Source organism: Pagrus major, chromosome 12 (genome assembly GCF_040436345.1).
Source record: "Pagrus major chromosome 12, Pma_NU_1.0".
Taxonomy (NCBI): domain Eukaryota; kingdom Metazoa; phylum Chordata; class Actinopteri; order Spariformes; family Sparidae; genus Pagrus; species Pagrus major.
Window position 1 is genome coordinate 15,928,551 of NC_133226.1, and position 22,876 is coordinate 15,951,426.

The 22,876-nt window shown below is 41.6% G+C and overlaps 1 protein-coding gene across 1 annotated transcript in view; it reads left to right on the plus strand.

Moving 5' to 3' along the window:
* bmpr1bb (bone morphogenetic protein receptor, type IBb) overlaps positions 1 to 22,876 on the plus strand; it is a 59,268-nt gene that overhangs the window by 33,119 nt on the left and 3,273 nt on the right. Inside the window, exons 4-10 of the mRNA XM_073478676.1 lie at positions 6,067 to 6,401; positions 18,770 to 18,929; positions 19,181 to 19,283; positions 19,594 to 19,696; positions 21,317 to 21,413; positions 21,506 to 21,650; positions 22,670 to 22,862. Coding sequence (XP_073334777.1) covers positions 6,314 to 6,401; positions 18,770 to 18,929; positions 19,181 to 19,283; positions 19,594 to 19,696; positions 21,317 to 21,413; positions 21,506 to 21,650; positions 22,670 to 22,862 — 889 coding nt within the window. The 5' untranslated portion in view covers positions 6,067 to 6,313. The remainder of the gene's footprint in view (positions 1 to 6,066; positions 6,402 to 18,769; positions 18,930 to 19,180; positions 19,284 to 19,593; positions 19,697 to 21,316; positions 21,414 to 21,505; positions 21,651 to 22,669; positions 22,863 to 22,876) is intronic.

Consider the following 22,876-nt stretch of genomic DNA (forward strand, 5'->3'; position numbering starts at 1 on the left):
TAAGCCATTATCTTCACTGTAGCCATTACGCCAAAAGTGTTAGTATGCACCCTGAAACTGCGCATCAATTAATTTGGGATCGCAGGGCTTCTGGAGACTTAGATCATGCCGGACAAGCTGTATGGATGCATTTTCTGTTCTTGTTTTTGGTTGTTTTTTTATGTTTATGTCCCCATCTACTTCAGTTGTTTAAGAGAATGCTGCAATGCTGTTTTGCTGTGAAGCTCTGGAAAAGTTTTTTGGACTCTGAAACTTCACCTGACTATCGATCGACATGAGGCTGAGTAGATAATGACTGAGTTTTCATTGTTGGGTGAACTTACCCTTTAATAGCTCAAGTTTTCGAGTAGGACCACTTTAAGGCATAATTAGATTTAACAGATTTTTTCATTAATGTGATGAAGTACCTTGATTTGTCTGGTGTTCTTGCTCACAGATCAACTTAATAAAAAGCAGAATTTACGTAAAAATTATAAATATATCTGTATATATCTGTATACACCCATGCACCCATACATTCATACTTATACATACACATGTACAAATACATCTATACACATACGTATGTCCGTACACTTTAAAATGCCATAAAACAACATTTATTACAAATTTACTGTAGATGTACATCGTTTTTTGCCAGTTTCTCAACACAATGTGACAAATAGCTGCTTTACATGCCATTCCTGGGTTAAGTTTGCTTTTCACTGGCTTGAAGCAGTGTTAAGTGAAATATTTACGAGTATCACAAAAGGTTTGACATTTACAACCTGACGCAGAGAGAATCGCCTCACAGAAACTCTGCTGTTGCAACAAACTTAATAAGTACCTACACTGTGCATCTTTATGCATGTCTGAATGCTGTCAATTCAAGTATGTGGACACATCACGTTCCCTCCTTGTTGTCTAGGACATAAGAGTTATGAGTTGTTTTATGAGTGTTGCTTTCATCCGTGAGCTCCTGAATCAAACAGTGACACATGATAACATAATTCTCCAAAACTGCTCTCTCTTTTTCCAGACTCCGCATCGGCCAACAACATAAATATTGGCCGAAAAAAAAAAAAGGATTCAACAGACGTGATCGTGTTTCAGTGTTTTTCAATATCTCACTACGTCGTCACATCATGAAAGAACAACACAGAGTGAGTGAGAGAATGAGACAGCGTGACAGACAGACAGAGGGAGGGGAGAGAGGCCGAATCTTGCTGTGACAGCCTTTTCACTCCTTATGAATGACGTTTTTCTTCCCCCGTCAGCATTCTTTGGGACTTCAAAGCGTCAATCTCAGCAGAGTGATTTGGCCCTGCTATTGTGTAAATCTTGAATATTCATCAAGATCTTTCTTTGCCTCGAGGGCCGAGACTCTGCTGGGGATCTGAGGGGATCCCACAAAATGTTGCCATTATATATAACTGGTGGATATAGATGTTGTATGGTGAGTGTCTAGCTTTAGATGGATGCTTACTCTTGTAAGTCTTGAGAGTCTTCAAGTCTCATTGGTTGGACAAAACGAAGCATTTAAAGCAATTACAGTAAGATGGGGGATTTTCTGGTGTTGTTGCTGGTGCTTCTCACAACTTAACTAGGTAAGAAAGCAAATCTTTGTCCAGCTCAATAATGAAGATGGTGTCATGCTTTCTCAACTCTTGCACCCCGATTGGACCATCTGGGGCAGACAGCTGTGTCGCAACGGTAATAAACTGCTTTCCAGGATTCTTTGACAGCAGTTTTAATACTGAGCTGCTGAAAATCCTCCTAATTTCACAGAGCTGAGGGTCAGTTTTGGGCCCCGGCTGGAACATCGCTCACGATACGCATTCCATCTCTGCCCGGAGTAATTTCATCATCTGTGTTCTGCCATGGCTTTTTGTTTCACAGGTTAGCGGTGATTTTTCACAGTCATCCATCCCGCCTCTCTAGCTGTGCGATGAAAGGTGCGTTTGCTCCCTCAAAGTCCTCTTCTGAAATCAAGAACGTGGCTCGTTTTCATGGTGCATTGTAACACTGCTGCTAGTATTATTGTAAGGTCTCCGTTTCATAAGAAAATGTTTGCCTCGTGAAATGGAGACAGATTTTTACAAACAATCAAGCTGCATTAATTGATCTCTGACGGCTGGAGGGCAGAGTGTGGGGGATACAGAGTCTGCAAAGCAAATTGAAAGTAATCTCACAGCTAAACTACTCCCCGCACTTCTCTACCAGCCTCTCCCAAATCAAAACTCAACTCCCACTCGACTAAGAGGTCAAAACAAGACGTGCAGCCCTGTGGATGAAAATGCAGTACCAGCAGAAAAGGTTATCTTCATGACAAGTGGAGAGAAACTTGATTTATTGAAGTGCATTGTGTGCCAAAATTTCTGTTTATGTAGGTGGAGAAAAATGCATTTTATACAAATTTTATTCAAAGAGAGAAGACAAATATGCCCTCTCAGATAGTGTTTACAGCCCTGCATGGCAAGCACACAGCTCCTCACAGGATGGTCTTGGTTTTTGTAGCAGCGCTCTGTCAAAAGGGTCAATACAGCGCTGCAAATGTGCTACTAAATGCTGTCCATCCAATCATATACCACCCAAAAATCATATATCAACTTTATCAAATAAGCTAAACTTTAAGTGCTACATTTAGAAATGCATTCATACACAGGTATCATAACAAGTATTTAAATGTCAGGAGCAGTGAGCAGAGGTCTTAATGGTGTAAATCATCAGAGAACAGAGGAGGTGTAGTCGGGATCAGTGACGTGGAGTTTTTTAGTCAGGTGAAGAGAGTTAGAGAGCTGAAAACATAGGTGATCCAAGGTGGCCCTCAGTTCATTCCAATAAAAGTGAAGTTCCGATAAACACTCCTGGCACTGGAAAACTTTGTACTGTACTTTTTAAATTTTTACTGGAGCTAGTGGCCTGACTTCCTCCTTTGCTGCTGTAATAATTACCACGGCCACTAGGGGTCGCCGCCCAACCAGAAATGTAAATATGGGACGTAATAAGCCCCCTTCGGAGTCGACTGATATGGCAGTTTTCCTGATGAGGACGGGGCTGTTAGTGCTGTTTGTGGGGGCCGTTTTGTTTTTTTACTTTGCAAAAAATTATTTCCTGCATGTTTGTGAGAATTAAAGAGGTGCTCCAATAGTTAAGTACTGCAAGTTTCAAGTTGGGAGTCTTGCAAAATGCAAATTTTAAGAAAAAAGGGTGGTCCAAATCAAAGAAGCATGGTCAAGCTTGAAAACATTCTCAATCCTACTTTTCCCATAATAAACAGCATCTTTCCTAAATGTGTTTAACTGATTGCAAACCTCTATAGTTACACGAGTACTTCCCATGATGAGTCAAACTAAACCTTAATGTGTGAAACTGGCGGAGGGTCCCTTTAATGCAATGCTTGACTTGTGTTCTGGCGCTTGCATGTCTAATGTGATTATTTCTCCCCCCGCTTGCAACAAACATAGTGGTTTTATAGAGTGATTGAGGTGCTGACAGAACGATTTCTCTGGCAGTATTAATCATCCTGTAACTATGTGCGCGATGACAGATGGTTTCTGCAGTTAAAATCCTAACTAAGAGAGGGGAGGGGAAGAAGAAGGAGGGGAAGTGAAGAGTTAATTTCACTGAGAGCAAGTCTTCCAACTGGTCTGCCCCACTTTCAACCCCTTTATGTGGTGGAGTGACCCCCACCTACGGAGTCGCTCACTCCGCTGGACCCCCCATCCCCGTGGGCTGAGTAGGCTGTCTGAGAATACGGCGAGGCTCCACGCTGGGCGTTTGATGGAGCGCAGAAGGGTGTGCGAGGTGCACTGACCCCTTCACATCGCTCCCCATGCACTCGTGCTCCAGAATAGGCTGACTTATCACATGTAATACACAGCAATGCACAAATCAGGAGTGACAGCTATAGGGCCGGTGGAGCACTGGAAGGGGAGAAGTGGCTTCTGGGAGCTGCTGTTCCCACCCAGTCAGACTTTAAGAGGGGACAGGTGTGGGGTGGAGCAGCCCATTTGGTTCTTGATGTTGTTTTGCCTTCCTCCATTACTGCTTTAACACCACCAGAACCATTTGGAATGAATAAACATATCCCTCTTCAAGGAAACAGTCTCTTACATGTGTGATTGAGGAAATTCAGCCACCTCCGACCTGTTTATCATTTGCGTGTGGATGCCGTTTTCGGATTGATGTAATCTGTCTAATAGCTGCACTTAATCCTCTTAACTTGTAACCCACATAACTCTTACACCAGTGGAATGTGTCCCTATTGTTATCATTTTTTTTCTCCTGTTGTATTGCATGTTTGCCTATGTGTCTGTGTGCACTGGATTAGGGTGAAGTTGCAAAGTTGTGGCAGTGCCTGGAGGTGTGAGCTCTAATCACCTCTAATCACCTGACGTGTGATGGCCTGATCCCCGCAGCTCTACAAGTGTTTGTGTTTTCACCCCTTTCACACACGGACTCACATGAGGAACTCAACGCGATTCAGCCCCACATCTGAACTTTAATGCCAGACTCTTGGTTACAGATTAATGCCCCGGTCATTGCCATTCACACAACACCTGTGCCTGCAGCTGTAGTTCTTTGGGGTTGTTTAGAGTTTGGTTTCTTTTTCTGGTTTCTTCATTTAAAAAAAAAAAAAAAAATCTTTTGACCTTCAGACAGGATTAGAGTAAATCCAGGGACTTGTATTTTTAAGTATTTTGGACTTGTTAAGAAGGGTTGTCGTTAGTTGCAGCCTTACTTCATCCTTTTGGTGAATGCAGACCTTTAAATGTGGAAATTTAAATCCATTTAAAAGTGGAATTGTATTGTTGAACCTGGATTCTAACTGTTTTTTTCCACTTTCCCTCCTTTTTTTGTTTGTTTTATTAGTTTTACGTTGTAGGTTATTACAGAAAAGGGGAATAAAATTATTTATAGCAATAAATAAAAGAACCAGACACATGCGACGTGCAGAGAGTAACTAGTAACATCTGACGGAGCACTAACATTTCAGTAAAAGAATTCCTTAAAGGTGCAATATGTAAGATTTTTTGTGAGCAACATTCAAAATGTAAACAAAGTTATCAAAGTAATATGAAGAAATAACAGCGCTGTTGTTGTTGTGTCAAAGATGTCTGTGTATTGTGTTGCAGAGATATTCACTGAAGTTAGCATACTAACCAGCTAGCCCTGGCCCATCCTACAAAGCAGTCCTATAGAATGGCTCAGGCGTGTGTGCTTGCTCATGCCTGACTTCCCTCTCCGGGCACAGTCAGCTACCAGTTAATAGGTCCGCTATCTGCACGGCTAACTGAGCTAACAGATAGCAGCTGTTAGCGGTTACTCTGGTGATATTGTGCCCCCTATTTGTTTGGAGTACAAATTTGTCAGGTGAACAATTCTTACATAGTGCACCTTTAATACCTTTAATAGACAACTTATTCTCTAAATTCATGTTTGCTACTGAGAAGAGCATATTGTATGTGTGGCAGACTGAGCTATAGCAACTCTGCAGTTTCTTGTGCACACTAAAGCTGAGCACGCATGAAACTGAGGTTGGGAACAGTGCTGCTGAGCCAAGTTGGTAACCCACGCTGACCCGTTCAATCCAACCACAAATTCCAGTTTAGTTCTGGTTTCTCGCTTCGGTGCATCAAACAATTCGCAGCTCTGCGTTGCAGGATTTGATACCAGGGGGTTTTGCCGACGTATATGTACATGTCCTTCCGTGAGTTTACGTGCCTCAGTTCATACTGCAGTTTCTGTGTCCCTCTTGGCATGCTGTGTGTTTGTATGCCTGTGGCAATAAGCCATAATGCTTTCGCTGCTGCCTTTCACACCTCATTCAGCCGCGGCCAGCTCACAATCACGGTTCACACCCTGTGGCCCGCTTCGATACTGCTGTCCTCTCTGATGTGAGAATCTGTAATGTCTGAGAGAGAGAGGCTGTACGTGGGTTCAGATATACTCAGCTGTTCCCTCTGTAGTGAACTGGTCACAGAAAGGGCTGGACAAATAGCACAGTGCGAGAGCAACTAAGTAACACTCTCCTCCCCCTCTCTTTTCTCCCCCCTCTTCTTTCTCTGTGTCTGTGTCTCCCAGGCTGTCAGTGTGGAGTAGAGCTGGAGGCTGCGGGGCGGCTGTGTGCTGTGGGAAGTTCCTGAGAGTGCAGAGAGGCAGAGTGGCAGTCACTCACAGAGACGCACTTGTACAGAGGGACCGGACTCTTTCACTGGAGGATATAAGACGCAGACTCGCACCTCGGCCTCTTTGCACGGGCACGTTCGTTGTGGCAGCACCTCAGGGATTTGAAGGAGGCGGGCGGGCGACTGGGGTTGGTGCTGGCGTGATGGTGGTGGTGTGGCTGCCTCAGGAGTGGGCCTGGCAGGCTGTTCTCCTGCTGACTGGACTGGCATCACTGAGCCGTGGCTCTCATGGTGAGTACGTAGTAAGTCACTGCGAGGCTGATGAGGCTGAGGCCTTAATGTGATTAATTTTAGTTTGATGTGTTTTGGGTGATCTTTTACTGAAAGGTGGAATTTGTTTTTAAATTCGTGCTTATTCTCTTCTTATGGATGCATGTTTGGGGTGTGGAGATGGTTGTATGCACTTTATTTTTTTTAAATCAGGAGCATGTTTCTCACACATTTTATTCCACGTATTGCTAGGCTGCAGGTTATCCGTCTATTTTTTTACCCTGTGGTATTTATGATGAGCAAAAGCTATTACGATCTCCACGGGGACTACCATGAGAAACGGGTGTGCATTTATCTGCCCCCCATCCTCTCCCTTCCCACCGCCCCCACCCCTCCACCCTCAGCCCCCCTCTGGTTCATGTTTTGAATTGTTTGAAGATGGACAGCCAGTTGTCTTTTTACGATGAATGCCAGCAGTGTCACGGTGCCCCCGTAAGGTTGTGACAGGCGGGGAGGGGTCGACAAGCTCCCAGCCTCAAGAAGATGACACTTGTGCATTTGTTCTGTTTGCGATCAGAGAGGAGAGAGACATTGTTGGGTCGGTTTGAGCGTTTGTATAGGTGTAGCTTGGGATTTTCTGATTTTAACGAATGCAACCACATTTTGAAGTTACACTATGCAACTTTCTTTAAATGGCTTCAGTATACAAGAGAGAGACGAGGCTCTTGATATGTGGAATAGCAGTTTGGAGGAGCTTTAGATGTAGGCCTACTTTAAAGCCATATTTTCAATTTGCATTTGTTAAATTTAGAGCAAACCAAGCTTGTATTTTGAGCTATGGTGGGGTGAGAAGAAAAACAACATTGTAACAAACGCCAGAATGGGTCATAATAAGCTGTTTTCACAGTCAGCCTACATGAGGACAGGCTGAAAAGGTTACATAGCACGCCTTTAAGTTGATCAGTCATTTTGCTTTTGTGATCTCAAAATTTACCAATGAGGCTTTTTACTATAGCTGAAATGAAGAATCAATCAATCACAATGTATCTACAACTTTTTCACAGTCATTTCTTTGTATTATATAATAGTGAACTAAAAACGTTTGCATATTCGACTCTTGGTTGTCGAAACAAACCATTTCAAGATGTCATCTTTGACATTTTTCACAATTTTAAAGCAATTTTATAGACCATGCTTTTATTTATTTTATTTTTTTATTCAGTTTATTTCTCAGGGATAGTGCATATTAATAAACATAAATGTAGGATATGCTAGAAGAGGCTAGTTTTCATCTGCTGTCCCTGGCCAGGTGTAAACTTGGCTGGCAAACGATTAATTGATTAATAGAAAATGAATGCACTGATTAATCAGTAATGAAAAGAATCATTATTTGCAGCCCCACTTCTATTGATTCAAGTGGACAAGCTTTCTGCAATACCGTTGTCAAATACTTATTAAGAGCACAGTTGGGTGTCAGGCTGTAAAGCCAGCATCTGGGTACACACACACACACGCAACACACAAGCACAGTGTCTGTAAATATTGCGATTAAGAGATGGTCTGAAAAATGTCACCACATGACTCTGTGCTGCAACTGGATTTCTCAGACATGATAGATGGTGGGTCTGTCTCTTTTCCATACTCTCCTCATGCTGCCATAGCCCCTCAGACTGTGTCATACTTTTGACATAGATTTGGGTGTTCGTGTTGTGTTTTGTTTTTCCCCTCATACATTAAAAACGTCAAACGATTTTTGGGAAAATCTTAAGTAGGTTAAAAAGCTTTAACAGCAGTAATAATTAGCAGGTGATGTGATTATAAAGATACAGATATAATCGACTTCAGTTTGGAGCACAAAGACGTTTTGGTTTGAATCCTGCTACAAAGAGACGCTTTTACTCAATGTGTGTCAAAAATAAAGACCAGCTGTAAAATCCCAATACTGACCGACTGGTTCAGAGCTAGCTGTAACTTTCACAGTTGGTCAGCAAATACCTCAGCTGCTGATGAATGTGTCTTCAGAGAATTTCCTTCTCTTCTTATCTGTGCAGACTAAGCTAAGTGTTTTAACTTCTCATCCAATATTAGTCCAGGGAGTTTGAGGGTCAGTAGCCTCAAGGCAAGGATGTGTGAAGATGGAGTGAAATTCAGACAGAATCATCTCTGAAGAGAAGCGTAAACAGTCTGGATATAAACTGACAGGAGGCAAAGTTTCTTGCTCTTTCCGGACTGACAAATAGGAGGTGATATGAAGCTGTGAGCCCTCTTGGAAAGATTTCAAAGCTCTTTCTTTACTCCTTCTATCCACTTTCTTTCACAAATACTTGAGCCACCAGTTGCTTTTTCTGTTTCCTCTGTGATCTGATCTTTTAAAGGTCTCCCAAATGAGTAAAACATGTGGGAGGTTGCCCATAAATCTAAGCAGCACGGTCAATTTGCCACCTGTTTCTATAGGCTGGTGAGGTTCACAGAGAGTAGATGAGCCCCAGCCTTGTTCTTCCGGTGGCACAGCAGTGGAAATATGAAGAATTCAGAGCAGTAATATAACGATAATACCTTTTTATGATGGTATAATTGCTTGATATTATATTAGTTTTGGATCATTTCCTCTATCCACATTTTGGTTTTGCTTTGTCTCATGTTTATAACCCTAAACCACTGATTGAACATAAAAACCTAATGTGTCTTGGCCTTAGATGCTAATATGACTATTTCCAGTAAAGGAGAAACACTCACACACATTAGTCCATCACGAGTTTACTTGGCACCGCTAAAGCTGTCTTCTGGTCTTTTTGACAGCCATGTATTATCAACAGGGCTCTCTGGGGAGTTCAGTGTGTAGTGTTATCATTCACAGCGATCTTCGAATATCTGAAAATGTCAGTGTGTCTCTGTAGGAGTGTGGGTCTCTGTAGGAGCCTTCAGAGGAAGTATTGGTTCTTTCTTCATCAACTACCATTTGTTTTCTCTACCTCTGCTTTTTTAGTGTACATGAATGTGATTGAATTAAAACAAAATGTCATGAGATTTATTGAGAAACCTATAGTTTCATAAAAAATAATGAATTAAGTAATTAAGATGTTCTGTAAGAGTTGTTATATTTTTACTTTAAATAGAAAGTGTTTGGATTAATTGAGAACTTACTGGAATTACAGGAACGCAATTTTTATTATTGGTGCAATATAACATTACAAGAAGACATAGACAGACAGACATCAAGACATTAAAGGAGACATATTATGCTCATTTTTTTGGTTAATCATTTTATTTTGGGTTACTACTAGAGCAGGTTTACATGCTTTAGTGCTCAAAAAACACATCAGTTTCCTCATACTGTCCGGTGCTGCAGCACTGTATTCGCCCTCCATCTGAAACGCTCTGTTTTAGCTCCTGAATATCCAGTCTGCTCTGATTGGTCAGCTCACACACGCCTGAGCCAACACTGCTAAAAACAACATAGCAGCTGTGCTTATGTGCCAAAATAGCTGCTAGGCATTAAAATATGCAAATGTGTGACATGGTAATGTAGTGTCACAGTGTAATGTCACAAAGTCATGGAAATACTGACGCCTGACACTTCAGGTGCAGTGTTTTCTGTGGGAGGGAAGAGCTTCTGTCGGTGTGGATTTTGACCTTTTTAGACCTTTTGCATGCACATAAACCTATAAAACACTGAAGGTAGGAGGAAAAATGAAAAAGCATGATGGGTCTCCTTTAAGACAAGTTTAGTAACAGCCCCCGTTGAACTGGGACATTGAGTGTGGATTGTGTTTCTGACATGACGTGAAAGATCAGCTTAACTTACGAGTAAGGACAAAGAAAGGAGGGAAAGAAACAGAGGTAGGGAGGATAATAAGTTATGATAAGTAAGAATAATGATGACAATGGAGGATGTGGTGATTTTAGTTCTCCAGGGTTGTAAATCCAGCATGTGAGGAATGTAATTCAGTTATATATAATACAGTTATTCCGGTGTTTCGTTGACATCGACCTCGGACCTAATAACAGCGATGCTGCCATTTTTGGTAGTTATTTTGAATTCTGGACAGCATGTGAGGAATGTCATTCTCATGTAAGACAGTTTATAAGATACTGAGCTTCAAAGTTTGCAGCCTCTATGACATTAAAAGGAGATGGGGCCTTTTTGGGGTCCACATAGAATTGGCATGTAGCATGTACTATACTTGCACTCTTTGGAAGACATCTGTGTGGAGTGCTGTGGAATAAGGTCAGGGTGTAGTGTGGTGCGGTGGTCCAGAAGTACAAAACAGCAGCAGTTGGTCCTCGGCAGGACCGGGCTCCTCCAGCCTTCTGTGCGCTGCTTCCTGTCAGGATGTGGATACGGTTCCCCCCACACAGAATTTGATCCCCAGGCAGATGTGCTGCTCCAGCGGTCAGGCATGGGAGCATATTCTGTGTGTTTGTGTAATATTGTTCAAGTGAAACGCATGACTATATCTGCCTTGTGAGATTTGGACTACTTTATAGTACATTCGAGGAGGATTTAAGGAGTGCAACATCCTCCAGTTTTATAAAAAGTGTTCTCTCCGAATAATGAAGATTTAATTAGAAAGAAAAATCACAGTGTTAGAAATTCAAGATTATATCAACACGGAAACAATTTTGTGGAATTGGTTCATTCATTTTTAGCATATCTGGTGTTGAGTCTGGAGTATAGTATAGAGACCTTGAACAACCTTGAGTAAAAACAGAAGCTTCATTTCTTTGGCAGAGGTAATATTGTGGGGTAACATGACATTTTGTGGTGGAGCTATGGGCTGTAGTCTCTCAATACGTCTGTAATGGAGCCCAGCATTAGTCAGTGGCTTGTGGCTTTTTCCAGTAAGTCCAGACCACATGGATAGATAGACGAGCAGTATTGCGGAGAGACAATGTTAAAAAAAAACATATGTCTAGAACTTCAAAGGGAATAAATAAGACGAGATAGGATTGAGATACTGTGTTGGCATGAGTGGCACGCGCGCACACACACACACACACACACACACACACACACACACACACACACACACACACACACTCGGTCAGTACAAGGCCATGATTTCAGACCATGCCAGCATTGCACCTGTTCTGTGTCCATCAGTGTGTGCAGCAAATTGTCCAGGTCTGCATCCATTCTCTGTGGCTGCTGTGTGGTGAAGCCTGTTTTTTTGTATTCTATTCAGTGTAATGTGATTGTAATGTTTCATCTTTTTATTGGTGGGTTCAACGACTGGAATGGAAAGAAAAGTATTCACACAATTACACAGAGACTCACAATGAGTAAAAAATAGTATGAATGTTCAAGAAAGGGAAAAAAATATGTCATACCCTCACTTTTGTTGGGAAAGGATCTTTTTTTAACACAGAAATGTATTTATCTGAGAAATGCATGCTCTTTTTGAAGAAAATAATGTGTGAAAATAATGTTTTCCCATGATATAGTTCAGGCTAGCTCCTCCAACAGGCTAACACAATTGTTACCTTCTCCTAGCCTGTTGGAGAAGTGTTCGCTTATCCAGCAGTTGGTTAGTTATTCCAGTGTTTCGTTGACATTGCCACAGGCCTCAGACCTAATAACAGTGGTGCTGCCATTTTTGGTAGTTATTTTGAATTTAGGACAGGGTCTATGCCATCCTTACTTAAGAAATTATACACTTAGGATGGTTGTGTAATATCTAAACTACTATAGATAAGATGTTAGGTAAGGTATGATTCCAGGCTTAGGAAGTTTGTGTAAAAATGACACTGCTCAATCACAGTTTTTCCTACCCACATGTAAGACTCTCTGTGATCCATCAGTAAAGACCGTGTCTGTGTCATCGTCTCTTGTCGTCTCGTCTCTCGTCCCTCTTGGCATTTATTGGAATATAGCAAGTCTGTGCGTCTGCTGTGTATGTGCCTTGAGTGTTTGGGTATTTTGTTGTGGATATAGCAGCTCTCTGCTGTATTCACACCCATGTGGAAATATCTCTCTGTGCAATGAATCCCTGACAGTCAGGCTAGTTTTTTTGAAGGTTGGGGGTACAATATAAAGAAGGGTCTACGGCAGACAGATCCCCCTCCATAAATTTGTTGTGGCATTATTGCTGCGGGTGGTGGGAGCCTCAAAGTGACCATCACATTCCTCCACAAAGGCTGCTCTGGTCACGGCCGGTAAACACAGAACAGGTTGCTGGAAGCCTCGCAGTGGAAATACATGGCCTGATGTGGGTGTAGCAGCAGAGAAGGAGAGAGTGAGGAATGTGCTCCTCAGACACGTTCTCGTGTGTGTGTGTGCGTGTACAATATGCGCACATGTGTGAGTGTCTCGTGTGGCAGAGGCCTTTGAAGCCTGTAGGGGGTTAAGAGGGATGGTGGCAGGGTGGAGGAGGATGTATGGCCTCTTTGCAGGTTGGTTGTGACCTCCTCGGGGTCAGAGTGCACTCTGGAGACACCGGGGAAGATGTCTGCTGCGAGGAGGTGATTTATCATGGCCACCTGGAGTAACTTATCTCCCTTTTCTCTCATGTCCTCCTCCTGTCTGCGATGAACAGTCGGCAGATTAAATGGTTGGTGCTGTGAAGTCGGCTCTTGTGAAACAACCGTGTTAATTGGACACTTTATGCTGATTTTTTCCCCTCATTTTTCCACACATGAAATTCCCCTGTCAACATTTTTCTGCTAACTTATCTCTTGTAATAGAGCTAATTCTGTTTTTGCATTGATTTCCAGTTATGTCTTGATGGAAAAACAAAACCCAATATTATAACAGTATATCTATTGATTGCCAGTGTCTGTCTGGATGCTTCACACACTCTATCTCTAGTGCACAGGACAAATTAGAGCAGCCGTGGACAGTATAAATATCCATCAGGAGTTAAATGAATTATCGTTTTCATGGGACACAGTTTCTGATAAACGCTTCCTCACTGCACACACAGATGCTGAGCTATGAAAGAAAAAGAAACAAAGTTGCTGTAGTTTTCATTTTCAAAAAATGTCATGGTCACGTAGCCTGTTCTCTGAAATGCCCAACTCCTGACTCACCACAGACTCTCAAACTCACAAACATCTTCCTTGCTTGAAACAGTTTCATTACATTCTAACTTCTCCACCTTTGCTGTCGTCATAACTGAACTGATCATCCAGGTACGTACCTTAGGTTAAGATTTAGAAAGCCTGATCATCATCCTTCCTGAATGATGGTATGAAGTGGTCATATGTAAGTCCTTAAACAGGTCTGCAAACTAACTAATCAACGACAGATTTTTGAGTGCACACGCGACCAAAATAGTCGCCCTCGAGCCGTGTTAAAAAATCGACTGATTATTGATGAGTAAATATAATCAGTAATACCTTGCCAATGCTGTAACTTTTTGTTAATGCAGCCAACTACTTGGAGTAGGGAATTATGTCTTTAAACAACCCAAATATTAAAAATCTAATTTAACATTTTGCTATTTATTATTCATGGTGAAAACATGAATAATAAATAGCTTTGAAAATACAGCAGAGTCATTTACAAGCCATAGAGTCATAAACAATATTTACCACCGCCAAGGAGGTTATGTGTTCACCCGTGTCTGTCGGTGGTTTGGTTGGTTTGTCAGCAGGATCGCACAAAAACTACTGAAAAGATTTTCACAAAACTTGGATGGAGGACGGCGCTCCACCCAGAATAGGCCCCATTAACTTTTGGTGTGGATCCAGAACTGTTTTCTCTCTTTCTATAAAATTGCATGATGGGACATTTTCAAAATATTTTCGACATTTTTGTTAATTTCTCAGGGAATAATGCACAGCTCTTGATGAAAATCATCAGGTGTATTAAGGTGGCTGGTGTCTATGACAGAGTACACTTTGATGTGGATCCAAATACAAATCAGGATCTAGAGGATTTAAATAGGTTTTTATTTGATAATGGATTAGGCTTGATTGAATTAATAGGGATTGTTGGGCCTTGGTGGGATACTGAGTATGTTTACTGAGTGCCATTCTAGTTTTTTTAATGTCTTTAACATGGTTTGTTTTCATCAAGGTCACGGGATGGCCAGTATGTTGCTTGTTCACATGGTATAGATGTTTGCAAGAGACATTTCTCATCTCTTTGTCCATATTCTGTATCAATACAGTGCAGTTTGTTGTTGTGGGTTACTTTTTGCTTTATCCAGTAGCGTGTGATACGGTCACACAAACACACATGCAGCACAAAAATCACAATTTATCAAACAAGTATATTTCATGATATGATGATATTTCTTTACTCACACATCGGAGTGACACACTGTCCACAGTCATGCTACCTCTGTCACCACGGAAGACTTGACTGGAAGTGAAGAGGCAGGAAATGTGGCAGACCAAGATGATAGCGTTCGGCCGCAGCCTTCAGAAACGAGAGGAGATGACAAACACGGTCACGAAGACGTGCTGATGAGCTGTTGTCACGATTGCAGATACGTTTGGAAAAAGCTGGAGCCAGCGTGGGTGTGCACAAAGACGCAGAGCCACTGATGATAATGAGCTTTTCTCTCCAGATGGAGTTATTCACCATATGCAACTTATAATTGCTTCAAATATGTGTGTGTTTGTGACACCCAACGGTGTGTATGTGTGAGGGAACAGCTTGTGGAATTTGCGGGGGATGCAGATCAGATTTCGGGGTGACCTTGAGGTGCTCCGTAGCTGACACAGCAAGTCTGTTGAATGTGTGCGCGTGTGAAGTGTGTGTGTGTGTGTGGGGGGGAAGTGTGTGCATTTATGTGGTAACGTGTGTGAGAAACAATAGACTTATGAGATGAATTTATGATAATAACATATTGATCTTTTATATTAAACACCCAAATCTATTAAGTTATGTTTTGAGTCTGTTTACTTGGACCATCTTCTCAATATATAAACTAATAAACTTTTTTTTTCATCAATGTTAAGGAAAGTTAAGGAAGAAAAGCTCAGTGTGAGACAAAGATGGCCTCTCCCTTAAGTCTCCTGCTGGCTTTATATCCTGTAGCCTCTTTAATAGTCTGCTGAACACACAGCGACTCTGTAGTAAACCTGCTCTTATTGATCAAGCATGACAAACTCTCCCCTCTCACAACCAAACCACTCTTTGACAACAGGAAAGTCTTATGCCACCTATAGTTCATGTAGCCATAAAGATGAGAAGACGTTTCTTTAAAGTATTTTGTTCCAATTGCGCAAGAGGTGAGTTTGCTACGTTCCACAAGCTCTCTTGATCAATAAAAAACTCTATTAAATGCCACAATCATATAGACATGGCTACCCAACCAACTGAACACACCTCGTGTCTCATTCACGCAAAAAAAAATCAAAACTCTCTCTCTAGAACTAATGTTCGATTTGTCCGTTCTAGGCTACCGTAGAAATATGGCAGGACCTGTTCCATACGTAGATATAAAGGGCTAATTTGAAGGTAACGAAAACAGAACAATTCTTAGTTTCAGGTAAGTATGCACTAATGAAAACATACTTATGAATGATCTAACATCTCAAACATGCATCCTTCATCTGCTCCTGTTTTCTTTGCTCACTTAATCGCCTTTGAACATTTTTAATACAGCAGAGCTGATGTGGACAGAATGTATCTGAAAGCGTGACAGATGTAGTAGACAAACCGAGGCCACTTTGTGGTAGGATCAGAACGCCTCCACATCCTCACAGTAACATAGATTAGGTCGGAAGGACACACAGTCCCACTTCAACAACTGTCAGTGTGTATAAACACACTCAGCCTCTTCATCAAGTAGTCCTCTGGAGGATTACTCATGTCCCCTTTATAAAATAACTGCTTGGCTTTCAGACTGTTGCGCTGCTTAGATCTGCTTACACCTACTATAATGAAACTCATCCACAGTATAAGGAAGTTATTTATGGATGGATGGATGTAATGTAGGGATGCACACCTGTGATGTCTTGATGTCTCGGCTTTCATAGTCAAACTTTCAATGCAAATGGACTGTGTGACTTACAGTTCTTGATAACATACAGTTTTATAATGTAAATATTATAATAAAGGGAAGAGGGAGAGTGAGAGGAAGACATCCATCTAGTTTGGCACAACACCGCTCAGCTCTCTGACCACAGAGGTCTTCAGGGACGAGCTGCTGTCTGAACTGGTTTCATTCTCCACTGGTGAACGTCTGCACCTTCAGTTACTCGAGAGTGAGGATAAAAAAAAGGCTGCATATTGTATCAATTATCATTCTTAATGAATAATTTAACAATTTAAATGAGGGCATTTTTAATCAAATAATCAACACGTATTTGACTGTGAACATTGTCATTAATGTACCACGAATTAGCAGTGGATAATTGTTGTTATGAAACAATAATAAAAGCTAAATTATTTCTCTTTCTGGATACTGGATACTTAAATTCCAGTTGGCTTCCTTAAAACAGCAGCTTCAGAATAACAAATCACACTTATTTTTGCTGTTCAGTGATCTTTGGTAGATAAACTCTTGAGTACACTAGATCATAACTGAATCTGATCTTTGCAATCATGCAAAACGAACACTGTGACGACAAGAATCATTTTTAATATTTAGTTTTCCGAATGGCTTGTTTGTTGGTTTATTTATTTATTTATTTTCATTTTATTTTCTTAAGTGAAACATAGAGTAGTACTGTGTACGAGGTATATTTCTAATACTTACATGTTCAATTGTGTTTACACAGTTTTTCCTTTATAATCAACATTTAATGAAATAGTTATGTGTAGCCTACATATTCTGTATATATATACATTTTAATAATGTTCCAGGTGAATATTTTGTCATTACTTTGACAGACAGTCATTTAAAGGGATTCCACCAATTTTATACATTAAAATGTGTTTACAGTTCTCGGGGAGTACTACTACATATGTGAAAAAAGCAGTATAAAGCCTTTTGTGGCTCCAGAGGAAGCTGCATGTCATCTGGTAAATTGCCTCCAGTGATGTCACTCAGAAGCTAGGTTGCATTGTGGGTAATGTAGGCACCCGGGTTTTGAAAAGCAGTCCACTGGTCCTAATTGCCATCATATAACAGCGTTGGCCTCATTATAGAGAGTTTAAAAATAAATGATCAAAACAGATACAGCAGAACCAGAGATATCACCTTTTTTATTCCACACACTCTTTTTCCTTTTCTAAACCTGGCGCCTACATTACCCACAATGCAACTTAGCCACAGTCTTTTTTCAAATATGCAGTAGTACTCACCAAAACCTCTAAACACACTTCAATGTGTCAAATTGGTGGAGTTACCCTTTAAACAACTAAATAACAAAAGATGGAATTCCATTTTTCTTCAAAGCGCGACCTTGGATGATCCGTCGTCGAGTGGCTGCTGTGAAAGTTAACACTTTCAAGGATGAGCAAGTCTGGAGCAATAATATTTATGTTACTCCTGCTTTATGTGAATACACCTGTACTGTATTACTGCTCTTGGCTTGACTCAATTGTGTATGTTTTGGTACTGGAGTTCATTGTAACTGTTGCCAGCTGGAAATGTTATTCCTCCTTGCTGAAGACAAACATTAAATCATCCCAAATATCCAGTTACTCCCTAAATACTCACTGTTATCGATGTTTTGACAGCAAAATAGTGATGTCTGTCAACTGTCTTGAGCCATTTGGAGACTGATTCTGGGGTGGAAATGCTTCAGAGTGCTTTCAGAGTGCATTAGAGGTAGAAGATTTACTGGATAGACTAATTTAACATTCATCGGGTTTATTCAAACATTTTTAACTTGATTGTGAGCTTAGTTGACGGTAAATTCTACTGTTGGTTTGGAGGATTTAATTTAAATGTAGAAAGTGATTAACATGAAGAATACCATTAATGATGTTGTAAAACTCGGCTGTGGACATTTTGTATCTGTGCCAAATAGGGGTAGGTAGACGCTCTTGAATATTAAATTAGTGCACTACAGACTCACACACACACTTAAAAAGCACTATGTGCACTCTGCATACTCACACTTACACAAGGCAGCCAGATATGCACGCCCTCACACACACACACTCACATAGCACAAAGACTTCTTTCTGGTAAGCTGGTGTTATTCTGGTTCCAGACTACATGCAGGTACATTGAGTCCAGTCCAGAACAGCAGGGTTGCTTTCAGCAGCACATATTCACACTTTCTGTGGATTGCAGCGCCATGGTAACAGTGCCAAAGCAGGCAGAACTCTGATCCTTTTCTTTTTTATATACATGATTCAAAAGACCCATTCGAAATGAGTAGAAATGGTGTTTGGATCCTTTGATTTATTCCATCTTTAATTTTACTGAGGTATGTGTACTTAAGTTTTACGCCTCTGGCTCCAGCAGGGCCAGATGTTTTGGTCTGATGTGGTACTAAGTCCAGTTTCTCTCTCTCTCTCTCTCTCTCTATGGGCACAGCCAACATGTTGGACACCATGCTGCTGAAGAACGGATGGAAGGGGGGGTCGGAGCGAAGGGCGGAGGAGAGCAGCAGCACGGCCCCAGTTGCGGCTCAGAACATGCTTTGGTGTCACTGCTACCACCACTGCCCCGAAGACTCCGTCAACAATACGTGCATGTACGGTGAAGCACACACAGAGCTATGCTCACGCACACGAAAATAACCCAACGGCTATATATAAAGACTATTAAAAGACAACACAAACAATTATCCAAAGTACACATATGTTTACTTTACCTACATTCTTGCCCCTCTTTGCTGCATGTGTTCTCCTCTCTCTACCCCCTTTTGTGTCTTGACTCTGGTAGCTGTCCTATTTAAATAAAGCCCCAAAAAATAATCTAAACACAGTATGTACGTGTTGGTAGGACTGACGGTTACTGCTTCACCATGGTGGAGGAGGAGGAGGGAGGTCTGGCGGTGCTCACGGCAGGTTGTTTGGGTCTCGCCGGCTCCGAGTTCCAGTGCAGAGTAAGTCAGCTGCGTATGTGTGTTTTTTTTAATGCGCATTACTGCTCGGATGAATACTTGCACTTGCCTGTGTATGTGTGTCCTCCTTCATGAGCCGCTGTTAAGTCTTTATGAGCTTTCCTTGACTCACTGCAGCTCTTTATGAGGCCTATTTAAATCAGACTTGTCCAGCCCTGCTATCTTTACACACAGTGGAATGAAACCTTTAGTAAAGTGTAAAATGTTCTCATTAGGAATAAGTGTGGCTGTAAATCTTCGTTACTCTTCTGTCTCTGCGTGAGGCTTACGTGCATGTGTTTGTGTGTGATAGGACACGTGGAACGCGCGTTCGAGGAGAGCTCTCGAGTGTTGCACAGATCAGGACTATTGCAACAGAGACTTGCATCCTACACTCCCTCCACTCGTGACGTCAGGTGAGACACGAACACACACACTTGTTCACACAGGTTTCCACACACTGAAATCCTGCCCCACTTTAAAGCGCGAGTGGCTTTTAGAGCAGGGCTCGTTCAGGCCACGCCGGGTGGTGATGGGTAGTGACAGTTTAAACTGTTACAAACCACAGTGTGGTGCTGGAGTGAAGTGGCACATGCTGCTCCGGGCGGGGGGAGGCCATGAGAGAGAGAGAGGCAGGCTAAACAGAGCCTGCAGCCTTGGCTTGTTCTCTCACCCTCTAATGAAAAGGACAGCCTCTCCCCGGGGCCTGCTTGAGTTTCTTGCCTCGGGACGGATGCGAGATATCTGTCCATCTGTTACTCCACAACACACCAACACACACACATTCTCTCTCCCTCTCTGGCTCTCTGTCTCTGTCACACAAACTTACACTTCCACACAGCCTCACACACTTGATTTTGACCTTCAGACAAACAGTGACAAACCGATTTGACAAGTCTGTTGGAGAGAAATAAAGGAAAATTCTGTTTTTTTTTTCATAGTTTTGACCATTGTGTCCATCAGTTATGACAACACTACTCGCTGAAGTCAACACTGAGATCTGAGAACGTGACAGCGTTGCTGCAACAAAGTCAGGCGGGGCAAGAAAAAAGGTGTCAGGCAATCAGATGGGTTATAAAAGTGCCAACAGTTTAGCCAAGATATCGAAACGGGTAAAATTTAAATTAATTTCACCTGAAAGGATGTTAATAACCCCTTTATTAAAGGTGCAATATGTAAGAATTGACATCCTGTCAAATTAATTCTCAAAACAAATAGGAATTAGAAACATATTACCAAAATAACTGCTAACTGCTAGCTACCGTTAGCTAGTTAGCTCAGTTAGCCATGCAGCTAACCATACTGGGATCCTGGATTACTGGGGGTGTGTTGGTGTTTACACCGCTAACACAGGAGCTTTGGGTCAGTATGAACCTGGGCTAGTTGTTTAGCATGCTAACTTCAGTAAATATCTCAGCAAATATCTCTGTATCAACTGTGACAATCTGTTCATATTTTTTGTTATTTTCAATGTTTTAAACTAAAAACGAATTATTGTTTAACCAGGAAGTGAACAATGTTTACAACGGACGGTCACAACAAAAATAATTTGAATGTTCGCCTTTATGTGGCTCAAACCAGAGCGATCCTTTAACTCTATAAACTGGCAGGGAGTAAACATTGCAGTATTCTTTGTCCACTAGCCCTTTTCACTGTGTGTGCCCATGCGTCTGTGTTTGTGTGTGTCTGATTGGCAGCAGCATGGCAGAAAGGCTAGAGCCCCAGAGCTGCTTCAGGCCTCTGGGGCTTCTGTAGCGATGTCAGAGTGACAGCTGATCTGCGGGATTCAGGAAGGGGATGTGATCGATCACACGCTGTGAGGGGGAGGGGGGGTGCAGAGAAGGGTTAGAGGGAGGAAGGGGAGAAGTAGCTTGTCCCTGCCAATGAAAATTAGAAAGATGTCAGCGGAGATAACGATGAACAAATGACTGTCATCATGTATTCATCCACTTTGGGTCATGGTTATTAACATTTAGCGGTGCTGAATTGATAAAAATGACATGAAAACTATAATAATATGTTTGCCTGTTTTTTAGATTATGTTGACAGCAGTATCCAGTACATGGCTCTCTTCATTTCAATCATAGTCTGCAGTATCATCCTCGGTCTCATCCTCGTCTTCTGCTACTTCAGGTGAGAATCCTGAAGATCTCTAATGCATCTATCAGCACAGTCACACTTCCGGGCGTGCAGTCAGTAAACATTGTGTCACCTTTCTGTGGCAGGTATAAGCGCCAGGAGTCACGACCACGCTACAGCATCGATCTGGAGCAGGAGGAGACCTACATCCCTCCTGGGGAGTCCCTGAAGGACCTCATAGAGCATTCTCGCAGCATCGGGTCAGGCTCTGGGTCAGGACTCCCTCTACTGGTGAGAGAAAAGTAGTGCACATCTGCCTCAACATCTCAAGCTCAGAAATGAAATGCTTTCAATTAGGGGCTGAAACCTGTTTCATGCTATATTATGAAGATTTTTTTAAGTACAAAGATTTATTTCTATATGCCAAATACATGCAAAATAACCATGAAAATAATCAACACCACAGGGTAAAAATTGATTTGATTGATCGGAAATTGATTGATTTGAGTGCAATAAACTGCCATGAAATTGCATTTTCAGAATTTTGTAAACAATAACAAAGTATGATTCCATTGAAAGTAAACAGTAATACCGAATTATCCATCCATCCAGCACAACTAATAGCAAAAAGCAACAGGAAAGAAAGCCATAAGGAATTGACTGTGATGATGCTATTACAATCATCTATACTTAGGGACACATGAAGTCAGTCACAGTTGGACGTTCTGAGGGATCAGCCTGGATGATGACGTTATTGCATAAACTGCGCGACATTCATGCTTTTTGTATTAATTTGATTGGCCAGGATGACCTACATCTAATAGTTGTCAACATCAATTGGCAGCATTTGAGAACATCTTGCACTGCAGCCACATCAACTACTGTCAACAGCAGCAAGGAGAAGAAGAGATGAAGAGGGACCCCAGACTTCCATATAAAATCACTTAATTTTGTGTGTTATTGAGTTTGGAGAAACTTTATAAACTTTGTGAAACGCTGTCTGTGACATTTTTTTAATTATTTGGGCCCTCTTTGCTAATTCAGCATATGTTAAACATTAAGTTCTGTCTTTCTTTGTGTAAAAACCATTGTGCCAGGTGTGAACTGATGAGCTGTCCACTTGTGATCGGATCACGTCGTAACTGAGCCTCCAGTCTGCAGTATAGTTTTGCACTCTGGATTGATAAACAACAGATTTGTAGAGCAACTTTAGGCTTCATGATCAAAAAGTGTGTTTTTAAAGGGAAAGTCTGTTTTTAAAGGGAAATTGCTTCATAAAACACACATTTTGTACACATATTTGTCTCTAGGTGCAGCGCACCATTGCCAAACAGATTCAGATGGTGAAGCAGATTGGAAAAGGGCGATACGGAGAGGTCTGGATGGGCAAGTGGAGAGGGGAGAGAGTGGCTGTTAAAGTCTTCTTCACTACGGAGGAAGAGAGCTGGTTCAGAGAGACTGAAATATATCAGACCTTCCTGATGAGACATGAGAATATACTGGGTAAGGTCATAAAA